This window comes from Myzus persicae, unplaced genomic scaffold, assembly GCF_001856785.1.
Source record: "Myzus persicae strain clone G006 unplaced genomic scaffold, MPER_G0061.0, whole genome shotgun sequence".
Taxonomy (NCBI): domain Eukaryota; kingdom Metazoa; phylum Arthropoda; class Insecta; order Hemiptera; family Aphididae; genus Myzus; species Myzus persicae.
This window is the reverse complement of record NW_019102621.1, coordinates 112,236-137,747: the sequence shown is the minus strand read 5'-3', so window position 1 is coordinate 137,747 and position 25,512 is coordinate 112,236. Positions and strand designations below refer to the sequence as shown.

Genomic DNA, 25,512 nt, shown 5'->3' with positions numbered 1-25,512 from the left:
GGCACAAATAATGCAGTTGAGGATACCGTAGTAAATTTCAAAAACTTTTAGTTGTTTTATCCATCACAGTAATATATAGAAGTTTTAGATTGACTAAAAAAGACAACCTTAAATCCATTGAATATTATAATTATAAAAATGTCTGGTCGCACAAGAGTTAAACAACTGATTAGTAAACGATACGAGATGTATCAAATAGGAGAATAAATATGCATTGGCAGCCATAAGGAATAAAGATATTATTCGAAATACAGACATAATGCAGTTATTATTACGTTTCAAATTTCAATGCAATAGCTAAAATGTACATCAATAACCATTCAGGAAAAACGACAAATAGGTAGATCACTATTATGTATTCGTTAATTTCAACTTATATTGTTCATTTAATTAACTATATGTATATTTAATATGTGTATGCTACTGTGTACCTATGTATTAAATTTAATATATTCTACTCAAGAAGTTTAAAAAAAAAAGACATTCATAAAATATATTAAAATTGTAAGATGCATGCAATTTTTTCCGGGACATGAATTGAGGGCATTCTGTAGTAGAACCTCGAATTCGTCTGACTGTCATTCAGTAATAAGCACTTATGTAAATATAGTGTGTAAATCGCACAAAGATTACAATACAGAGTTCATGAGATTGACGGGGGAGGGGTTGAGAACAAACGTATAATACGGGAATGGCACGTGGATCGGTTATCGGTACATCATATTATAATAAACTAACGCATTATGCAAATAAAGTGCCTCATTAAACTAAATATTACAATAAGTTATACATTTTGATGTATCTGATGATCTGATAATATTGAATCAATTTCAAAACCACTATTATTAACCTTTTATGTAATATAAAATAGAACATAATATTATACAATGCCCATTCATGTTTGGCATATTTGTATAACAGCACACAATCAGCTCATTGTTTGTAATGATATCACGCTCGATCCACTATATTTTATTATGTACACGTAAATTAAATGTTTATGTTTTATTGTAATGCACGAAGTAGTATAAGCCCGACGAACGAATCAGTAGTCGAAAGTCAAGAGCTACAGTGGTTGGCTTACCTCGACTGTGTTCGCCAATATCGTTTTAAATATTTATTAACGACTTGGGTAATTTAGGGTTAAGCGAAATACAAGTGGATGAAACTGCCCTAATGGCTCAAGAGAGAATTATATGGTTACACGGAAACCATTAACAAAACCTAGTTTAAAAACCAGTTACCTCGTAAGTCATTGCCTATTGGTTACCTAGGTACTGGTATAACGGTGCAGTACAAAGTGTGTTTTTGGGAGTAAAACTTTTTCAAACATCCAAGGAACATTTTTTTTTCGACATTTCAAATAACTGCCTACAAAAAACAATTTTGTTCCAAAAAAAAACACATTTGAATAATAATAAAAAAAAAATATATAATACAGTTAAAGTTATTAAATGAAGCACAAAATAGGTTACACGAAAGTTGATTTTTAAAGTTTAGCATAGCAAATTGGGTTGTACACATAATAAAATATGAAAAATTAAATTAAAATGAAACGAAATAGTCTACATCAAAATAATAAGACCGTATAAAAAATAATAATGAGAACAATCGTGATCTTTCCTTAAATCATATATGGAGTGTGAGTACAAGTATTTACTTGAATACAAGTACCCACGTAATGAAACGTGCTACATTATTGAATATTATATTTTTTTTTTTTTAAGTTCATATTTAATTTGATTATAAACCATGCACTATTTTATACTCAAGTTATTACGAAAGCACACGCCTCTAACGAACACTGTTTGTTCCGAGTTTTACACACTTGATACTTTAGTAGAAAATTGCATTTGCACTTCGCAGAAGGTTTGTATGCGAATAAATAATTATATTATATTATAATTGTATTGACATTTTACATTCAATTAAAGTAAAAAAATGTGATTTTCTTACTTATATTTTAAAAACTGTGATATCAAGTCTGTCTAATTATTGATATAGTAATATTATTGTTAAATAATGCAGTTGCAGGAATGGTCGAAAGGTACAACTTTATTAGTGATTCACGCATTAATAAATTATTGGTAATATCATATTAGTTTAAGATGGAGTAATTATGGTTTACAAATAAATTAAATATGAACATTTATAAAATATATATTGTATAATACTCAATAATGTAACACGTTTATTCTAATATTACTAATTGATTACTGTTATATAATTTTTTTATTATTACATAAACAGCTAATATCGAGTCACGTCTATAGATAATAATCTCGTGACTGTCGACGACATACGTAATAATTTAGTGTCTCGTTGTACAACCGACGTCGGTTGCCATTTTTTTTATGGTTTTTCCATGAATAATACACATCGAGTTAACGCATTTATTGTTAATTGATTTTCTGTAGATCCCACGCGTATATTGCTGTTGCTGCTGCTAGGACACCAACGTGACCACAATAAAACTTAGAAAAATGAGCGTCGACTGCGTTTACACCAGTGCAGTGACGTTGCTGCTGTGCTGTTCGGCTGTCCTGGGCCGGCCGTCGTCTAATGGCGGAGCGGACGGTGGCGGTGGTGGCGGCGGCGGAGGTGGTGCCGGAGCCGGTGGAAGCGGTGGAGGTGGCGGTGGTGGTGGCGGTGGGTCGGGGGTAGACGACACCGACGAGAGCCCGGTGGTGGTGACCAGCTCTGGCATGGTGCAGGGGTACACGAAAATCATTGCGAACCGCGAGGTGCGGGTGTACACGGGCATACCGTTCGCCAAGCCGCCGGTAGGCCCGCTCAGGTTCCGGCGCCCGGTGGCCGTCGATCCGTGGACAGGCGTGCTGAACGCCACCAGGCTACCGAACACTTGTTACCAGGAGCGGTACGAGTACTTTCCCGGGTTCGTTGGCGAGGAGATGTGGAACCCGAATACCAAGCTCTCCGAGGACTGCCTGTACCTGAACATCTGGATACCGAAGAAGCAACGCACCAGGCATCATTCGAACAATGCGCATCACGCCAAGGTGAGTCGTCTGCACCTATACACTCTGAACGTTATACCATATTCAGATCGATGGTGGGGATATTAGGTACTCGTCATACAATATACAGTGTACCTACTGAACATAACGGTGTGATCATAGTGGTCGGGGTGTGGATAGTGTACTTACATCATAGGTGCGGGCGTGTATTGGTTAATTTGTATAAATTATTAATCTTTAACAGTACATTTCTATGCGTACCTATTATACTTACTAAGCGTATACAATATATTTTATTGTTTTGATATGTGTATAATGTATATAGTGTATTATATGATATAGTTTATCACCAGAGTTACGCCCTGTATGAAGCTTTTAGTTAAAGAATATTAAAGCAAAAAAGAACCGATATACAAAAAAATTTTTTTTAAAAAAAAACACTACAAATTATTTTAAAAACCTTTGAAAACCTATTATTAAATGTTTTTGTTTTCGGATGCATGTCAATTTATCGAAAACAATTTATCACGCGACAATTGCTAGAAAAGTTTTGATCGAAAAACAATTCCTCGCTATCAACAATAAATTTTAAGCTAAAAGTTATTGTACATATCTTATAGGTCTAATTTATTATTGGTAATTAATTGGTACCTACATTAGTATCTACTTTTATCATAAGCTGAACTAGCTAGATTTTTTTTTAAATTCAATAACGAGGAATTGTTAAGGATGTGAACAGACATTATAATCTTTTAATTTAAAGTAATTATTATCCAGAAAATGAAGAAATGTTAAAACCCATTTTAAATTATTTTTAAAATACATGGTAAGGTAAATTAGGAGTAGAAGAAAAATACCCAAAAGTTGAGATTGAAGTTTGGAAATGTTTTTTAAGAATACATCAAGGTTACAACAATTATTCCGTTGAAGTTTGGAACAACTGTTTTACGTCAATTTTAAGTGGGAACATGCCATTAATATTGAAGCTTTAAAAATAGAAAAAAGCATCAATCGACTTTGCCAATACACTTTTGTCAGCAAACCGCCGAAAACATTATACGAAAATTCGCTCTACATAATATAATATCGGAACAGTGATGATTATAAATGTATAACCCAGTCTTTAATTTTCAATCGAAAATTAAATTTGAACAAATAACATAGTATATATTATTCATAATTATATTGATTTATATTGGTTTTGTATTTTTTTAATGTTGACGTATACATCTAACCTAACCATTTTAGTTTTCGAGCAATTGTTTTTCTAACAACTATTCGTGGTTCGATCAATTGGAGGGATACCGTTTTTTCCCTTTTTTAGCAGCTACGGATTAGCTGTCACCACAGCAATAATATAAATATATCAATTTTTTTTTGATACTCAAGTGAACTTGATTGATATATATGATATTGTGTCACACTGAGTCTTGGTCGCACTATTACTGAGACACAAGCAGGTTTTTATTTTAATTTTACACTTAACAGTATATTTTGCGTTTCGTGAAAAATACTGAAAAATACTCACGTGTCTCTCTTCAACCTCTCTTGATTTAATATTATGACTGGCTATATATTATGCAATGCGATCAAGTCTCGATAACTCGAATCTAGAGCGGAGTAAAAATAAGTTTGACTTGTGTATTTTTTGAGTTAACCTCGAACACAACTTAAATATACTTCAAGGGGCAAAAAAAAGTCAAACTATCAAGATTCGACTGCGTATTACATAATATTAACCAATAATATTATTATTTAATGACGATGAGCTGGAGAGAGACACGTTAGTATTTTTTGCCCCTATTTTACTCAGTTTTGTTTCGTTTTATATCTCACACTCCGCGTCGAAGCCTCTGTTTTTCTGTCTACTCCCTACAATATTACATATTTTGGGTGTGTGTGTGTGCGTGTGTGTGCAATTATGTCGTGTCACGTGCAGAGAACGAGTGTAACTACAGTCTAATATATAAGTAGAACGTTTTGATAAAATACCATATTCGGTAAGTCAAGATGCGAGAAAAAAATTCGAGATACCAGGGTTTTCGAGTTATTGAGGTTTGAGACTCGACAGTATTACATAATGTACAGCCAATAATATTATTTAATCAGGGGAGAGACAAGCAAGCATATTTTTTCATCTGTATTTTCCTTGGTTTTATTTTGGAATCGTTTTATATCTCACACTCCGTGTCCGGAGCCTCTGTTGTTTTGTCTACTCCCTACAATGTTACATATTTTGTGTGTGTGCAATTATGTCGTGTCACGTGCAGAAAACGGGTGCAACGACAGTATAATAAATAATATATATATATGGTTTTAATAAAATATCACATTGGGTACGGCGACCATTGCTCGTTTATATTATATAATTATTGTATTTTACGCCTTGTTATCTACTACTATACGGTATACAGGATACACTAATAGATTCGTCAGTTCGGTCTACTTGTTACGCTTCTCCGGTGTGCACGATCGAGTTGATTAAAAACCTAAACTGACGAAACTTCCTCTTTTCGTTGCATATTAACACTTATCTATGTATTAAGTGCTATTATATATAAAGTGTGATGTAGCAAGTGTCATGTTATTGTAATAATAATATAGGTAATGTGAATAATAATTCGAGTAGTTACCTACAATGCAATTTTATTACAACCGTTGCAGACGATCGCTGCCTAAGTAATTTTATGGCAATATACAGGTAACTATGTATATTAACGTTTGTGATGATATTATTTCATGTCAGGATTGGGTTGAATATTATTGAAAATATGAATTATTTGCGGTATAAGTTGATAACATCGTACAGATACTAAAAGATTGCATACGTGCCCGTTAAAATATTATATTCAAAATACTATCTGGTAAGGAAATTAGGAAACCACAGCACATTATTGAACTTTTTAATAAACAATCAGGTTAGGTATATGACATTAAATCGATTTTAAAAAAAAGCTGCGGAAGTGACTTCCCCCCTACTACAGTTATTGCGGGTGTCGAGTGTACCTACTGTAATGGTTTTGTTAGATTTGAATTCAATGATTAATCATTGTACATTATGAAAAACGATTCCGATGGAAACAGTCTGTCAGCCTGTATACTTCTAAGGATATTTTATTACATATTAATATTCATATTGCTAAATTATTGTGATTTATTTCTTCTATCAGTAATACTGTTAAAAAAAGGGTAATAGATATACTACTACCCGTATTCTAAGTCAGACCAATTTTTCAAAGATAAAGTAGTAAAATATATGATATCGGTAATAAATTAACAACTACTAATATTTTATAACTATGCTATGCTACTACAGACTGTTATTAACTTAATAACTTAAGAGTCAAAACTCAAAGTAACTCAATTACTGGCGTTCCACAAACTAAAATCGCTATTTTTCACTTAAGATTTTAAAAATCTTCAATAACACTCCTAGTGAAAATTCAAATAATATCCAAAAAAAAATTGTGCATATTATATTTTTTTGAGATTTTTAGGTTTCTGTTAGAGCAAATTATGAAAATATCGTATTCAATTTTCAAACCTTAGCTAAGTTGGCCATTCAAATTAGAATAATGAATGAACTTTAATTTATTTTTTAATACTTTCGTATTAACAACACAATAATTTTCAAATTTTCGTTAACTTTTTTTTGTCAAAATTTGAAATTCCTAAGTTTATAAAAAAAGGTTATAGCTGTGTATTCAAAATATTTTTTAAATTATTACATGAAAAACTTATCGGGGATTTCGTATTAAAGTTTCGAGCTTTTTTCCTGAGGGTAAATTCCTTTATCAGTACAATAAATAAAAAAATGAAATCTTACTCAAATTTCAAATTTTAAACTTAATAGCTAAAAAAATTATGACCTTTTGTCTTAATACTTAAAAAACTTCATTCTGAATGGGAAATAATAATTTATTGATGTGATAATGAAATGTTTCAAGTTTCTATGATTATCTATTTTTTAAATTATAACTACATAACAAAAGATTTTATTTTACATATTATGTTATAATTTGAAATTCAAACGTTCATCAGAATTAAACGCCTTACGCTTTATATTTGCTTTTTAATTCGTGTAAGAAAAACTTATGAGAAATGTTATCCTTAATCATCAGTTCTTAGAAATTAAAATTGAAAATGTTATGAATTTTTAAATACTACATGATTTTAGGTTTTTACAACTTTTGTCAAAGCTCTCATGAAAAGTTCATTGGAAATTAGTGCATATATTTACGCTTAACTTTTAAGATGAACTTATTAGGAACATTTTATTAAATTATCAAGATTTTTGACCGAGGATAAAAATGTTAATCAACATTAACAGAAAATCTAAAAATCTTAAATGCCTGTAGACGCATAAAAAAAAGAACTAAAATATTCCAGAAAATTCTAATATAAATATTTGGTGAAAATTGCAAGTAGGTACCTAAGGTTATTTGTTTTTGAATATCAACAAAATAACAAAATCGATTTCGTCAAAAATTGGTGTTGTGCAAATATTCCCGTAGTTATTTTTAGTTTCTCCCAATTATGAAGAAAAATACGAGGAATTTTTATTTTTACTTTTTTACCAAAGTATCAACTAAATCTTTTTTTGTTACCAAAACCTACAGACAAAGTTGATACAATCAAAGCATTTTTCCTTCTATGAAAAATGTGTTCATTCTCAAAGAATAAAAAGTAAAAAACACTACATCATTGTAAAACTAATACACTCAAATACACTCGTCGCTTGGAATCTATAAAAAACGTGATACTTAAATATTTAAATTTACTTGTGCTAAGTTTATGTTTTAAACTGGCATTTAGATACTATCTTAAATAGTCTATGATAATATGTTTTCACGCGGTATATAAACTAAATAAGATATACAAAAATTAATTTTTGATCTTTGTCCACTTTATTGTACAATTTATTGGAATTAAAAATGCATATATGTATATATATATATAAAATATATAGTCCTATAATATTATTATAACGCTTATTGACTATCGGCGTATTGCTTAACATATTATACGAATGTCTCCTGTTCGAAATACTTTCAGTCCTTTAATAGTCTTGTATAGTATTCTAGACGTCATTATAATAATGACATCTTAAATACCTCATTTTTTTTTTTTAACGGACCAATAAAATGGAACTTATACTTGCAAAACACTGGGGCTACATCGTCTGTTGACTATAAATCAAACAAATAGTTTGTAGGAAATATAATTATGCCGGTTCTCGCATAAACAGCCATTAAACATTTAGTGAATCAATAGTGAGTTAATGGTTCCCTAAACATGTCTGCTGACTACCTCTAAGCTTTATAAAATTCGTGTTTTTTTTTCACCACAATTAGTGATATGAATTTTGGAATAACACAATATATAATATAACTATATTCTGTTCTATTGTTTATGAACTTTACAGCTTTGTAAATTCAAACAATACATCAACGTCAGATGATTTTAACTCATCGTAAAATAATAACTCCCATTATCGTGTTACATGAGCTTTTAATGTACAGATTTTTATAAAGATTAAGCAGAATGAACTAAAGTTATTCCGTGACATAGTAACCCCAAATTCAGATTCAAAACAAAAACATAATTTTTTTTATTATTACGCATTATACTTGGCTATTATATTATACTGATGGTAGATTTTGGTATTTTAAAAAATATTTGACGTACTTAAATTGCATGAAAACTAAATACCTATGTTATTACAGGAGATATCACGAGTTTTTTTAATTATAAATATTTGAATAAAAAAATTAAAAAAATTATAGTAGTATAAAAATTTACATTTAAAATCGAAGTAATGGCAATATTATTATGAACTCTTTATAAAAACATTAAATAACATAATTTTAATACATTTTGTGCCATGTTATTATTATTTGCCCAGGTTACATTTATTTGTACGTATACCTGATACTAACTTCATTCGATAAATCAATTAATTGATTTTTTTTATCACATATGTAAAAATGAAGTTATAGGTACACCACCATAGTACCATAATATTTGATTAATTCGAATATTGGTATAATATTGTAAATTTAATTTTAGTTTAAAGCCCATAATTTATTTACCACATAATATAAAATCTACATGCTGTATTTTGTCACGTATTTTGTTCACAAAATCATTGGCATTCACGGAATAATGTAATTACCATATAGTCACCTGCGATAAAATACAAAAGGTAAAAACGTTCAAGAGCCATGCGTGCCATCATATGCGTTTACAATTGCGTTTGCTATAAATATGCATAACCGTAGTATCCTTTCGATCTTGTAAGTACGCTCAGTCTAAAAAACATGTTGATGACATGCCCCTCAGCGATTCGTGTTGTTTCAAATATCCAGCTCGATTCACCAAGTATGCCCATTCCTTTTTTTTCTTTCAATAATGTAGTTATTAAAAATCTGATTTTTAAATTATTAAATATATTTCAAGACTATATTTTCAAATTTATGAGATTTTTTGTACTACCTAAGGAGTGTCTTTTGGATATACAAACTTCTCTTTTTCAAACTAGAAAACCGTTATTCAACTATAAAGTACAAAGAAGATAGTTTTTCTGCCATTTTTAACATATCAAAATCAAAATTCGGACTATTAGTTTTTGAGTTCTTTGACTTTGAGTTCCAATGATAAAAGGTTCATAGTAATGAATTAATAAGATACGGGAGGTATGGTAATTTGAAAATTGTAGTCATTAATATTAATCTATCGATTTGTCGATATTAATAATTTGTTGAAATGGCCCAAGTATGCGATAAATAGTAAATACTAGACCCAATTTGACGTATATTTTATATTTATGTAAAACCAGTTTTAATAAGAACTATATTATACTTAATACAAACATTTTATTAAGTCAGAAACTACCCATTCAAATTTTGAATGTAGTGCATCAACATTTTCAATAAATTATCCACTAATTAATTTACAGTAAAAAGGGGGGAGTTCTCATTTAAAAAACAGAAGTTTGTATAATCACAGGACACTTCTTAAACAATACAAAAAAATTTAATAATTTGAAAATATGGTCTTTGAGTATATTTAAAAATTTCGAAAATCAGACTTCGAATAAATTTATTATTAAAAGAAAAAATGGGGGTTAGCAGGTTAGGTTAGCCTTGGTGAATGACCCTGTATTCATCTTATGTTTTCTTTTATTCGATCGATTTGCTTAAAAAAAAAAACCATTCACGTGTTACTTGTCCTGTATGTACTGCAGATACCGGTTCTGGTTTGGATATACGGGGGAGGTTACATGTCCGGTACTTCGACACTGGACATCTACGACGGCGATCTGCTGGCGGCCACGTTCGACGTGATGATCGCCTCCATGCAGTACAGGCTCGGGGCATTTGGTTCGTTGTATTTAACGCCCGAGCTGCCAGAGGATAGCGACGACGCCCCTGGCAATATGGGATTATGGGATCAGGCGCTGGCTATCAAGTGGATCAAAGAAAACGCGGCGGCTTTCGGCGCTGATCCTGAGACAATTACGTTGTTCGGCGAATCGGCTGGTGGTGGATCAGTAAGTCTGCAACTGTTATTGACGTGTGTACATTTATATTATGTTGCCATGATAGCGTTATATGAACCGTATAAATTGTAAGGGTCGTCCATTTTTAAATGAAGTTCATTTTCGGAGAAAACATTGTCCACCCATATTAATACAATAGATATATAATATAAAAGCCATACTACTAACCTAAGACATACCATAACCAAAAACAGTTTAAAATATCCCTGATTCGTTAACGGTGTAAAAAAATGTGTGATGATCTGTGTATGAGTAACATATTATACATATTTTGTTCCTTCACAGCAGCCCAATTTCATTTTTCAACCGAAATAAGCACACCATGTTCAAGCGGGAATGTCCCACTGAAACATTTTAATTTTACCGTATTTACATTTCACAGTCTTTGGCCATAAGCTTGTCACTTATATAAAAATATTTACTCTGTACGCATACTGTGTTGGTTACACAAAAATATTTATCATGTGCAAACTTTTAGTTTTTTAAACCTTTTCATAAAAACTAAAATAATTTTTTCGACCAGTAAAAGAATACAATTTGGTAAGTCGACAGTTCACTCGTGAAATTGAGAAAGTAAAACACAACTTGGTTAATTAATTGTTTGTTAAAAAAATGTTTTATCTATTAACTTTGGAGTATAAATTAATTATGTCTTATTTCATAATTTATAATTCCTTATGAAATTGTTTTGAATGAAAATACACAAAATGTATGTGTGTTAATGTGAATACAGTATAACCGTAAATATTTTTGTGCGAGGCACTGCAAATAATTGGCGATCAACGTCTGTGCAATCTCTTTGTAATATATTGGTATACAGTAAAATAAAGATTTTTGAGCGGGGTATTAGCTCTTGAAAACTGTGTGATTATTTTGGTGAAAAATTAACATGGGCTATGAGCGAACAAATTTATTACATACTACTTGCAGGCAATATAGTTTTAAGACACAAAAAAAAGGTACCCCTAATTCGATATATATCATATCATCAAATTCGTCGATATTATAACGAAACAGCAATGCCGACTATATTATATCGATCATCTATCGCACAGGTGAGCGTGCACTTAATTTCGCCGGAGACAAGGGGAATGGTGAGACGCGGGATCATACAGTCTGGCACCGTGAACGCACCTTGGAGCTACATGACTGGCGAACGGGCAGTAGACATAGCAAAGAAGTTGTTGGACGATTGCAATTGCAATTCGACGACGTTGGATAGCAACCCGATTGCCACCATGTCGTGCATGAGAGCTGTTGACGCAAGTACCATATCCAAAAAGCAGTGGAACAGCTATTCCGGTATTTTGGGTTTCCCGTCTGCGCCCACCGTGGACGGCGTTCTCCTTCCGGAACACCCGCTGGACATGTTGGCTAAGGCCAACTTTTCGGACATCGACATACTCATTGGAAGCAATCTGAACGAAGGTAACTATTATAATTTGTTTAAATTTGTGAGTTCAGAACCAAAAAAGGCGCTAAATCGGTTTTCTCGAAAATCTCATTTTTATTCACATACAGGTTTAGTTGTCAATGTTTTGGAATTTGAGCTTACAGTGAACTGTGTATCTAGTTAGTGTTTCCCAACGGGTGTGTTCTGAAAACTTACTTAAGAACTTAATTAAAATATTTCTAGATAATATTATAAATGTTATGATGTTTGTGTATTCACTTATTTCGTGGTCTTAAATCTTAATAGGTAAGTACCTACTTATTTTTGGCAAATAGACAATGTTTATCCAAAGTATGCTGTGACTTATAAGTTATAACTAATAATAATTATGTGTCACGATGGATTAATAAGGTTTATTATCTATAGTTAAGAGTTGCTAAATAAATATATTTTACAAGGCTGTTATTCTATCTATGAATAGATCCTTTCAATTTTAGCAGTAATATTTAAAACTATAGTATATAGGTTCTATCAACGTGATCAAATTACTAAGTATAAAGTACTATCATATTCATTGTATCAATCATACATTTTTACAATAACCATAAGGTAATAATATGGTTATAGAACAACACTATTAATTATTGTACGTTTATCAACAAAATAAACAATTGTATACCATCACATTATTTTGTTTTCAATATCATCTTCTTTTGTGTAATCGAATTTCGTACATGTGAATTTCGTTTACCAGAAAACAGATACATTAATTCAGAACAAAAAAGTTCTTAAGTGAAAAAAATGTAATGATATCAAAGAGGTTCGAATTGACAAACATTATATTGTATAATTTCGTTTCATTTATTTTTTGTTAAGTTTTGCTTAAAACTAAATCAAATTTCAAGACTTAACAGAACGATTATGTTAATTTTCAGATTTGACAATATAATTAAAAACCATTCATTGCGAAAGTAGATAGGAAAGTATAGATTGAACTCATTGAAGTTTAAAACCGTTGAACGATTTGATATTTTGAGATAGCACATATATTTTGGTTCTGAATTCACGTAATATAATATGTAGGTTATAGGTAGGTAGGTATAGGACCTACACGCGCATCACACTATAATATTTATATAACTAACTATACAGTGAGGTATTAATTCGACGTATAATTTATTGAAATTATATATTATACCTTCTTAGAAGCGAGTTGGTTATTTGATTATTTTTTATATATGAAAAATGTAATTCGTTTTAAACCCATCAAGTTGTTTTATTGATGTATTGACTGAAATCGCGATCACGATGAAGGTTAACAAATTTAAAACATTCCATGCACAGAATGAAATTAATATTAACATTCAACATTACAATGTCAAGACATTTAGACATTCAGACCAATAAACGTGTAAAAACAGTTTATACTGGATAAAAATTGTTGGAAGAATTGTGCAAAAAAAATATTCAAACACAATAAAATGTTTATTCATGTGCTAAACTTTTTTTTAAGTTTTGTAGATTCAAATTTAGAATATTAAAATATACATTTATTTTCCTTAAATATTTTCCAAAGTTACATTCAAACATGGCACGGCGGCAACTTAGAATTGAAAATTCGGATTTGTTCTTCTTTAAAAGTTATTTTTATTATTTCATATATATACCTACCCATACCTACCTACGCCGTATAAACTCCGGGCTACCTCAAAGTTTTTGTTTTACAAAAATATGAAAACGTTCCTTCAATAACTTCTGAAAGCTTTTTACATCGTACATTTTCTTAGTCAAACTGATTCGCCGGTCAAGGTAAATTATATATTTATGTTCAACCAATGAAACATAATATATTTTGTTTTATAAAAGTATTATTTAATTAATTTACTTGGATTATATTATAATGTGCAAAACCATATATCTAAATTAATAAAGTAAAATACATCACATCACGACAGATGAGATCAAACTAAGATAATATAAAATATGATTCCATCATAGTGAATATTATTTTAAGAGGATATTACTTCGACATACATTTCGTCTCCAGCTTATATAGGTATTTTCATTATAGTGAGTGTTGGGGTTAAATTAAAATAAAATTCATATAGGTACATCAATGGAGGACAAATTATTTGTAGAACAATTATTTTGCAGTCTGTCTGTTATATACAATCGGTAGACAAGAAAAAATATGTAAAACATTTCGGCTTAGCATCCCCCCGACGTAATTTTATGTGATTCAATGTTATTATTTAATGTGAGTAATTTTTTTTTTTTAATCAGTATTTATATTTAAGTCAGTATTGTACTATTTGTAAATAGTTACCTAATCTAACTAAATCGATCAAATTTCATATAAGCGACGTACATAAATTAAAATCTCCTACATTATTATGGTTCTAGATTTACTTTCGGTTCACATTTTAATTTATTTTGAGTGAGTAAAAGAATACCTTTAGATGAAACTTTTAGTTTTTAATCAAAGATAGCATGTGTTTTCTTTATTGTTGAAAAAGTAATGATCGTAAAAAACTAAGATACATTTTTATAGGTAAAAAGATAATAATTCAAACATTTTTTTTGTAAAATGTTTAATATGTAGTTGTTTATACCTACACTTATTAATTTACAATATAATATAAGTATATATATATATTATACATGCGTAATTTTAGATACTAAAGTAGAGGAATATAAATATTTATACTTCATTGACTGTAAATAATAAATATCACTCAAGTTAATTTTAATTTAGTAAAGTTAGTTAGTTTTATTTAGTATAGGTTAAAATTAAAATTGAAGTTAAAACTAAATCGAATAATTTATATCTAGGTACATGCAGTATTCGAAAATTAAATTAAAATTATATTTTAAATGAATAATTATTTTTGAAATGTTATTTTATAAAATGTGCAATTCAATTAATTCAGAAGGTGTAAATAAAGTCAAAATCATTCATGCTGTATTATTCTATAACTTCAAGTAGAAATTTAAGCTTTGACAATAGTTTGTTTTTTAAGTGTTTAAGTTTGGATTGTTCAAAATACGATGAACGGAATTTTTCATTAATTTCCACGGTTGTAGAAACCTGTTTAATTTTGTGATTATTAACATCTGACATTTTAATTTCAAATATTCTGAATAACAATTGTCTGTGAAATCATATTTTGAAAGTCATGTATACATTTTTTGGTGCGGTATCAAATATTATATGATGATAATAAAATAATAATATAGTAACAATAATAATTCAACGAGTCAAGCAGAGAATACTCTAAAGACAAGTGTCAAACACTTGGGCTATGTATTTTTTCTTACTTAATGCTTATTATTACTAATGTTTAAATGGAACTGTTATTCAAATGATTATTGAAAACTTAAATCAACAAGTTTATATCAACAATATTGTACATCGTATTTTTTATAGCGAACAATAAGTCGTTGTGTATTTTGCGTGTTCGAATAATAAATAAATTGGCACCAATGATACTTTTAATTGTAATTTGTATGAACGGTGAAGTCTAAACGAATTACTGACATATATTGACATTGGAATTAAGTATTAACAGATAAATTAAATAAGTAATTCAGCATTCTACGCTCTGCGCTTCCGTTACAGCATCATGAACAATTAATCTGACATAATTTTATACCTCGAGTTCATTTATACTATTTTTAAATAAGTAGATAAAAGTGTCAATTCAACCTTGTTTTTATGGTTTTCTTTTTTGTAAATCTGTCTCAAAAATTATATATATTTTTAATTATTTGGCAAAATAAAATTTCAATTATCATTATTGCTAATTTAATTAACCTGTCGTAGTTAATAAAATTCAATATCAAGATTAAAATATTTATAATTGCAGTTCGCTGTCACAAAAATTATATAAGTACTTATTTAAATAACAATAACACAATATTATTTTATTATCATAAACTACGTGATTGTCGCACACTATTATAGCCAATTAAGCTCGACCAACCATCTTCATTATTTTTCCTAAGTTTAAATTAAATACAAAGAATTTAAAACGTAAATGTATAACTATACGTTATTACTCGAAATAAAATCGGAAAGTCGTATGAGGAGGAAAAGGATTAAAATCGTATAGTTTTCTGGAAATGGAAACCATACGCGAGTTGTTCCAGCTAGTCGTTATCACACGCGTTGCGTGTCGGTATAAGGTGGTCGCACGAAAAACCGGGTCAAAAGTGTAATAAAATAGGGAAAAAAATTATATTATGTTGTATACGTATATTATATGCATTACGTTCTAACAAATGTTCCCGAGACAAATAATCCCGTGTACGAGTTCGCAATCGAAAAGTTTACAGTTACGACTATAAAAATAATAATATGATAACAAAAAGAACATATTTTGGTGTTGGAGTTGGACTGTAGGCGGACGCGACATTAATGTATGACTCGCACTTGCAATATGTTGTTCGCTTACAACCACTTGGCGCCGATGATACTTGTATAGTTTTTGCCGTTGATAATATTTCGAACAAAATATCAAAATATTATAATTTAGGGTTCATCAAATTCTGTTTTCCGTACCTGTGGAAATGTGCTTAATGTAGGTATTACATATTTACATGGTGTACGCATACCCAGACACATCATTATTAATGAATTAATGCTCTTTCGTATTTAACCGATATTATGAAGTACATAAACTATGGATACGTCATAAACCTAAGCTTTTTCTCTGAATATTACATAATATCATGTACAAATTTCATCTCCATTTGGAATTACGTTTAGAAATCAACTTAAATAACTGAAGAAATAATAATCTGTTAAATAATTACCTGTCTGGGATTATTTTTCTTTAAACTTTTATCGACAAATTACATTAAATTACATTTATTTGATGAGGAAAAGTAATTATAATTTTGCAATATTGTTTTTACATTCAATATTAGAGTGTATGTATCACTCTACGTAGTCACCTACTTCAGAATTTAAAAGAATGTCTACTATAATGTCTACAAACATTTTACAATAATATTGTACAATTGTGTTAAATTTTGTTTCTACTCACTAGGATATGTCTTAAGGTCATCTATTTTTCAACAATAAACAAAACATATGCTATCTTCAAATAAAAACTTAAGTTTCATCTTTATTCATTTACTTATGCAAAATAAGTTAAAATGGGAACCGAAAGTAAATCTAGAACCATTATTATACGGTTTAGAAGGATTTTAATTGATATATTCAAGTAGGTAGTAGATTACTTATTTTTTTAAATCGATTGATTTATTATAATTCTGATCTAAATAACAATTGGTATTTTCTATAAAAAGAAACATTAACATTAAATTAATACATGCAGCCAAGCGATAAATAACGTATTGGTCTTACAACGATTTGTGTGTTTTTTTTTTGTTTTTTTTCGTTATATTTCAGAGCAGTTAACATGAATCAACCATCAATACTTTACGAGTGGTTTCTGGTATAGAAAATTGGATTTAGATGGTACTTTAGGAGGTAAAAGTAAAAGATTCCCAAAAACTTTTCAAAATAATCGGGATGAACAAAAAAAAGGTTAAACGAGAATTTTTACACAGTATAGGTCGTTGACAAAATTGATTTTGTTTTGTTTTGCTGTAATTCAATAATGAATGAACAAATACACAATATTATTGATGTATTACTAAGCATTTAATGTTGAAAAATAAATGAATATAAGATCATTAAATATTCTAAATCTTAATCGTTACCTACAATATTGACTTAGAATTTAAGAAATAACCTTGATAGTTATATAATTACTTTTTTGATTTATAGTATGAAGTATTATACGCTATGAAATATAAACACTATATCATATTTTTTTCTTTTCGATTTAACACACCACGTGATTGCTATAACGTCCACATTTCTCCACCGTTTCACGGAAGTATTTTTTTTTTCATGATTTGTGAAACTACTGAGAAAATGTAAAAATGACCATTTCTAACAGAAATGGATTTTCAGTCGAACGACAGCTGGTCGAATAAAACTTTTTGAGCACTCCTTTTACCCGAAAAAGTATTCACAGCAAAAGTTAATAATAAAAATAAAATCATATCATTGCGTAAAACCAATCCTCTTTACTTTTATAATCCAAAACTCTTGATCTAGTACTCTCATTGAATCTAGTTTATACAATTTTTCCCAAAAACTTCTCTTAAATCAGGTTTAGTACAATAATTCATAAAAATATTTTAATATTTCTTTCTGAAAAAGAAGTAAATAGTGATTTTTTTCCTTGACACTAATTAATAATTAATTTTGAATTGCAATATTTTAAGAACTCGGAGAACTTGTATTTATTTTTTTTTATTTTGAAATAATAATATTTTATTATACCTGATGACTATTATAGTATTATATAATATAAGACGTGAATAAGTGTATAACTATACTTATAATATTGGCATTTGGCAGTACCCTCGTATGAGATCAACATTTTTTTTAAATATGTATGCCTAAGTACTCTGGAAATGTTTGTATGAAATTGATGAGTATAACTACACTATACCTACCTACGTACCTACTTCATAATTGAGTTATTAATGCGGGTAAAACATACATTTTAATATTCCGTGTGTATACTTAAAGAATGCGAGTGATGTATATTATTTAGTTTATTAATTATTTTAATTCCAATTTACTGTTGAAATGTTTCTCATTTTTATCCGATTAGGGTAGAGCTGAGGTTTATGCCCGTTGTATAAAGTACGGTATGCAAAATGGTTGCTTGCATTGCATTAATTTCAGTTACCTATATTATGTATTTTTTAAGGACTCTGTTTGTAAACCTTAACCCTCTCATACAGAATTAGATATTTATACGAAATAATTGCCGATGTTTTTTGCTTTCAACATTAAACCAATAACAAACCGGCACCATCATCAACGGTTATAATCGCAAACGTATTCTATTTTTGCATAACTCGCACAATTAATATCGTGTGGCTCGCGTACGACTTGGCATAATATAAATATATACGAACGTCAGTGATTACACTAATTGCTAAAATAAATTGATTTCGTATTTTGTGCATTATTAATATAATAATATTATTATAGATTTCTCATTAAAGCATAAGTACGATTCCCCCCCCTTCCCCTCAAGTATAATATATTTATAGGTACGAGTTTTTTCTTACGCAAAATAATTGGGTTATTTTTAAAAATGTTTAATTAAAAAGCTCTCGCAGAAACTAATTAATTATGTATTCTCCCCCGGCGCCGCTACCTCCGACACCTGTACGAGTCAATCGATATCCAATGGAGGTAATTATTATTATTATTATTATTATTATTGACTGTTTAATGGGATTATCTGATTTTGTCAAAAACCGTCGTCACACTGACGTATATGTCCGAATACGGTTCAAAGTTAATTCAATCACGACCCCGGGAGTGTAATTTCAAACGTTAATTCTATCGTTGTCGGATTATCACGACGTCTCGACGTGTCGGAAAAAAAAGCATACTGTGTTTAAACGTCACACGCGGCACGTTTTACGCCGTACCACGCGGTCGTCACCTCTATACCAGCAGCAACCGCGAGTATACCTAGCGCTAAAATTCTTGGGAAATCATATTAGTTTTTGTCGAGACAGACAGACGCGGAGTGATTGTGTTTGGGCGGTCGGTAAAGTATATTATATATAAATGTGTCATGACAACATCCATTTGCACGACCTATTTAATTTTTTTCTCCCACGACACATGTATATAATACACTTACGTTTGTGTATGCGTGTGCGTTTTTTGTGTACACATTTTTCACATTACTCTTTTAGGTCTGGAAAAAAAAGTAATCCTCATTCGTCATCAACCCTCGGCATGTCACAAGTGCCCCCCAATCACTCTGCCACCGTATAGTTCGATACATTCGTCTGTCCGTATACCTGCTGCGGCTAGGTTCGGTCAGGTTAGGTGAAATTTTTTACAAGTCTCTGTAGAAAATAATATATAGACTCTGTGGAAAATATAATATATACAGCATAATATTTCTTTGCATTATAATATTATTAGTAAATATATAACCTTGCCAGTTGCCTGCTGGCCGTTAAACCGTTGTATTTTAACCCAGATCATAAGGTAAGGTTTGATGAACGTTTTTCAATATGATATTAAATTTAGCGGACAGTTTGACATGAAAAAAACTCACTTTTGTCTAACAATCTTATTAACTAACGATTTTATTAATACTTTCAGTGTAGCTACCTGTACATTGAATGAGTATGTATCAATCAACTCTTTTAAAACACGCGATTATGACATATTACGCGTGGGTTGTAATATTTACTAACTTTTTGGTATCTATACAGACTAAATAAAATACAGTTGTAGGTAGATAAGTATTACCTATATGACTATTGAGCATTGGATACATATATATTCAGTCAATACCATACTAAATAAAGGTAAAAAAAAATCATAGCCAACATTCGGTTTAAGAGTTCTGGTGAGTTAAATAAAAAGAAAAACTTTTGAATGTTCTTTCGGTCAATAACTCAAGAACACTCAACGCCAAGAGTAGCGAACCGTAGAAAATCCAGCATGACAAACAACTGAAAAAAATCCCCTCTCTTCGTTTTCAATAGTTTTTCATCATAGATCATTCAGTTAAAAAACGAGTATAAATAGGTACGTCAATACATTTTTTTTCTTTCGAACCCCGATTTAAAGCTATAGGTAGGTACACTATATTACGATATTTCGTAATACTATTATATTGCGCATCTCTGTACGATATAATAAAATAATGCATTTATTTTGAACATTAAAATGTAATTACAATCATTTTGTTACAATATAATAATAATTGTGGATAATACGTTGAAATTATAGGTATATCGTCATTGTGTCGACTTATTTGCTGTAGCAGCAGCAGTTTATTATAACACTCAAATGTTTTTAACATTTTGTTCACAATATAAATAATATAACATAAACCTAAATTGCAGACTATTACTAATATTATGCATTATTTATGCAGCTGCGAATTCTTTCATTTCTGAATTATTGATAATTTATAACTCCTACCTACATAACGTTTTTCTTCTACTAGACATTTGATATGCATTAATATTTAAATTTAATAATATTAAAATATCAATTTGTATCGTTGTTAATGCTTAATAGTTTTTGTGTTTAAATATATTATAATATACTATACATTTTGTTAAAAAAGATTTGTCATATTTTAAAAATGATGGCTAAGAGTCTAAAAAGTAGACAATCTGTGTGGCCGTGTGGGTGATAACTGATAAGTGATAATTAATGCAAGACTACCATGTTTTTTTGAATACAAATTAAAAATATTAATAATCCACTCGTTTTAATAACAATTGTAATACGTAATTCATATAAAAACTTATAGAAATATTTTTTTATTAATACTATAAATGTTGTGTTTTGTTATTTCAAAATAATATGTTTGTTTTAAAATGTGTTTTTTTGAACATTTTTTAGAATTCTAAAACGTCTTTTTTTCATTACTTTGTAAGTGATTATTCATATTTTGTCAATTTTTAACGCACTGCAAGCGCACGCATATTCAGCATTAAATTTAGTGCATTCAATTCACAGCCCTGATAATATTGTATCATCAAAGTTTTTTTTTAACAAATATTGTAGGTACCAGGTACATTTAATATAATATAGGTATTATATATACTTATATACCTATATAGAATATATAAACGTTATATCTTACACATTTTATAGCATACAAACCCAACTGGCAACTTCTAATTATATTACAACATTACACGAATGTCGAATTCGAACACCCGTAATGTTGTTTTATTCCTTCTTTCATTCTGTTTTTTTTTATTGACGCATGGGAATGTTTTATACGAACGCCAAAGTTATCGTTTCCACAATATAATGTTTTTATTGTGCACTAATGATCAAGGAGTGGGAACTTGTTATAACAATTTATTTAATGAGGGAGCTAGGCTCGACGAGGCGCAGGTCTCTCATCAACCTTGCACACAGTCATAATAATATATTGATCACTCCCTTCTCCTCCTAGGAAACTCAACCGTCACTCCCTCTTCACATTTTACCCTTTTACCCTTAACGCCGGTGAATTTTGATAAGGTGTCAACTCGCAATTAATATATTTCGTTGACCTAAATAGAGTTTATTTTTATACTTTTAAAATAGTATTAATAATGTATAATATATAATTTTTTGTTGCTTCCAGGAACATATTTTTTGCTGTACGATTTTGTCGATTTCTTCGACCGGACATCAGCCACCGCATTGCCCAAGGAAAAATTTGTGCAAATAGTCAACGTGATATTCAAAGACAGAACGCAGCTGGAAAGAGACGCCATTATATATCAGGTTAAATTACAATTTCCCGCGCGTTTAGGTGTAAATGAAAATATTCTTTTGAAAAAATAAATAAATAGGCGAAGAACCGTTATGCAGATACGGTCATATAAATATTCTATTACGAAATGTAAAAAAAAAAGTTACCTATTATTCATGTAAAAGCGTCATTACGTGAACTATGAAAAACTTCAATATACGAGTATGCATAGTAACTGAAATGTAAATATTTTAAAACCAACATTATACAAGTGTTTTTTATTATAACGGACATTGAATATGCGAAAATAAATGAAAAAATGTAAATAAATTTTCCGCTAGAAAGCACAAGGTGATCGTGTATAATTTATCATACATAATATTACACTAATACATATTATATAGCTTCCGAATAGAAACAATACGCGTGTTTAGAATACAGAAATCACCCGAAGATAATAATTATTGGTGGCTTCGTGTAACCGCCGGCACTGCATAATAAGGTATTAAAACGTATAAATTAAACAAAATATAATGAAGTTTACTCGGATTTTATATTTCTATATCAAACGAATATTCAGTATTATTCACAGACTTGAAATAATGTTAAAATTATCATCATCGTGATTTAAATAGGTAATTACTAATTAAACATTAAAGACACATTTCCGACTCTGGGAATAATATTTCATCAGGAATCAATTTTCTACGTCTTAATAAAATATCATGGCTTAATTTCGTCTTATCTTCGCTTCTTATTATTTCTGAATGTCTTGTTTTTCTGTGCTTCAGCCACATTTTTTTGGCAAGTTTTTGTAATTTTTCCTACTAATAATTTGCTATACATTTTAAGCTTTACTATTTGTCTATTTACATTTTCAATAACATTCATATTATCATGAGGGTATATGAGCGTTTAATTGCTTAAAATTATTGTGGAAGTTAATTGCATAAAAATCAACGCCTGTATTATAAATTAGGTAAAATATAATATTTAATGGCATAGTTCACAAGCACCCATTGTCTACTCCGTTAAATAGCAATTAGCAAATATTAGTGTTTGATAAATATTTTATGAGAGGAAAGTCCATTATTTCTTACGTAATACATTCTAAAGTCTTATACTAATAAGTTTTTTTTTATATTCCGTTAATTTTATGTAATGAATATTATATATTAATAATACACCCCCGTGGCCCTTATATTAGTAATGTTCACTGGGGCCCATTATCTTCTTGACACTCTTTTTTGAACTTCAGACATCAATAATGAACAACTTTTAAAAAAAATGTAAGGAAATAGAAAATACTTTTGTGTGTACCAGTAGACAAATACGATTTGAAACATCTTAAAAATCCTTTTGCCAATCAATAAACTGTTGTAAAAAACTTTAGTAACATTATAATATTATAAAACTACTAAAAATGGGGTCCAACCTGGACTCTATATCTGGACTGTATAAATCTAGACAGTGATGCTCACGTGGCCACTCAATGCGCTGCGCTCGGACAAAAAAAAACGAAAATATCCCTCAACTTGCTATGCAATACCACCCCAAGTAGGTCACCGTCCAGATTTGTACTGCCCAGAATTGTATCATCTGGATTTGAAACGTCCAGGTTTTTACAGTACAGATATTGAGATATGTACTTTTCAGATATCTACAGTCCGGGTTTGTAGGGTCCAAATTTATAAATTCCAGATTTATACTCGGTCCCCTAAAAATGTATTTGAATGAGTAGAATAAAACATAATATGATACAGTTTGCACACAACAATATTATATATTTCAGTATTCGGGATGGGAAAAAAAAGACGTGGACGACAAATATTCCAACCAAAAACAATTGAGCGACGTGGTTGCAGATTATTTCTTTGTATGTCCAACCAACCTGTTTGCCAACATCGTATCAAGTCGTGGAGCTCGGGTGTACTACTATTTCTTTACTCACGTGAGTATAGTGTTTAATTTTAATTAATTGCAGTTAAATTTTCTTAGGTATTATTTTAGGAACCAGAAGGTATATAAAATATTTGTAATCAAAGGTAGAAAGTATCATAGATACGCATAATATATTTTGTATTTTTATATTCCTTGACATGTGTTAATTTTCATCTTGTATAAAGTCTATAATAGTATCTAAGTCTATTATAGACTATATAGTATATTAGTGTTATTTTATTGTATACTTGTATCTGATACTTTTTCAAGCATTTCGCCTACCCTTGATTATAGATAGCTACGGATAATGTATTTTTTTGTTATTTAATTTTCAACTAATTATTTTATTCTAATAGTAGGTACCTAATAATTTTTTTTTATAAAAGATATATACAAAATAATATTATGTTATCATAGCCCCTACGGTTGATGTTTTAGGCATATAACTTTCCATTATTCCCTTCTTCCTCAAAAAAAAAATATACATGTCTATTTTGTATATCATAATATAATTACAGCAACCGATTGGTTGCAGTCTGTAAATCAGATGATACTGATTAGCATATTATTATTTTTTGATTACTCTTTGTTAACGACTTAGTGTATCTAATAAATTATATGCATTACCGTTGACCGTGTTCATATAAATAATTCTCATGATAATAATATTTAACGCATTAAAATATTGCAGAGGACAGACTCACACTTGTGGGGTGATTGGATGGGCGTGTTGCACGGTGATGAGATGCAATACGTGTTTGGCCATCCGTTGAACATGTCGATGCCGTACAACGCCAGGGAAAGAGACTTGAGCATACGAATCATGGAAGCGTTCACCAGATTTTCGTTGACCGGGTAACGTACTTACTATATTTCACAGTATTTTATTACAACAGAGTGTATAACTATAATCCTACACACTTGTTAATTGTTGTATTTTATTAAATAATTATTATTGCCCATACGGCGCAATTTTAAATTAGGTAGGGGAACGAAAGTCTTACAGAATATATAATATTATAATATATTAAGGTAACCCGTATAATTTTTGAGGGACGAAGTTTACCCCCCCCCCCCTAACCACCCATAGACCACTTTATTTTTGCATCAATGATTTTGTGCAAGTCGACGTTGTTGTTATCGCAGAAATTCAGGTAATTACATCTTCGTTATCAACTTCTGTTAACACAATAAAAACAAAAAAACCAAAAAAATTAAATAAATCCTTGAAAGGACTAGACGCGCCGTCGACATGCAACAATAATACACATTACGCACAACAAATAGCCATACATAATATAATTG

At 29.9% G+C, this 25,512-nt stretch overlaps 1 protein-coding gene across 1 annotated transcript in view; it reads left to right on the top strand.

Moving 5' to 3' along the window:
• LOC111032793 (acetylcholinesterase-like) overlaps positions 1 to 25,512 on the top strand; it is a 42,358-nt gene that overhangs the window by 7,942 nt on the left and 8,904 nt on the right. The window contains exons 2-7 of the mRNA XM_022313249.1: positions 2,418 to 3,020; positions 10,225 to 10,530; positions 11,595 to 11,967; positions 22,156 to 22,298; positions 24,059 to 24,217; positions 24,899 to 25,062. Of these exons, the coding sequence (XP_022168941.1) occupies positions 2,484 to 3,020; positions 10,225 to 10,530; positions 11,595 to 11,967; positions 22,156 to 22,298; positions 24,059 to 24,217; positions 24,899 to 25,062 (1,682 nt within the window). The 5' untranslated portion in view covers positions 2,418 to 2,483. The remainder of the gene's footprint in view (positions 1 to 2,417; positions 3,021 to 10,224; positions 10,531 to 11,594; positions 11,968 to 22,155; positions 22,299 to 24,058; positions 24,218 to 24,898; positions 25,063 to 25,512) is intronic.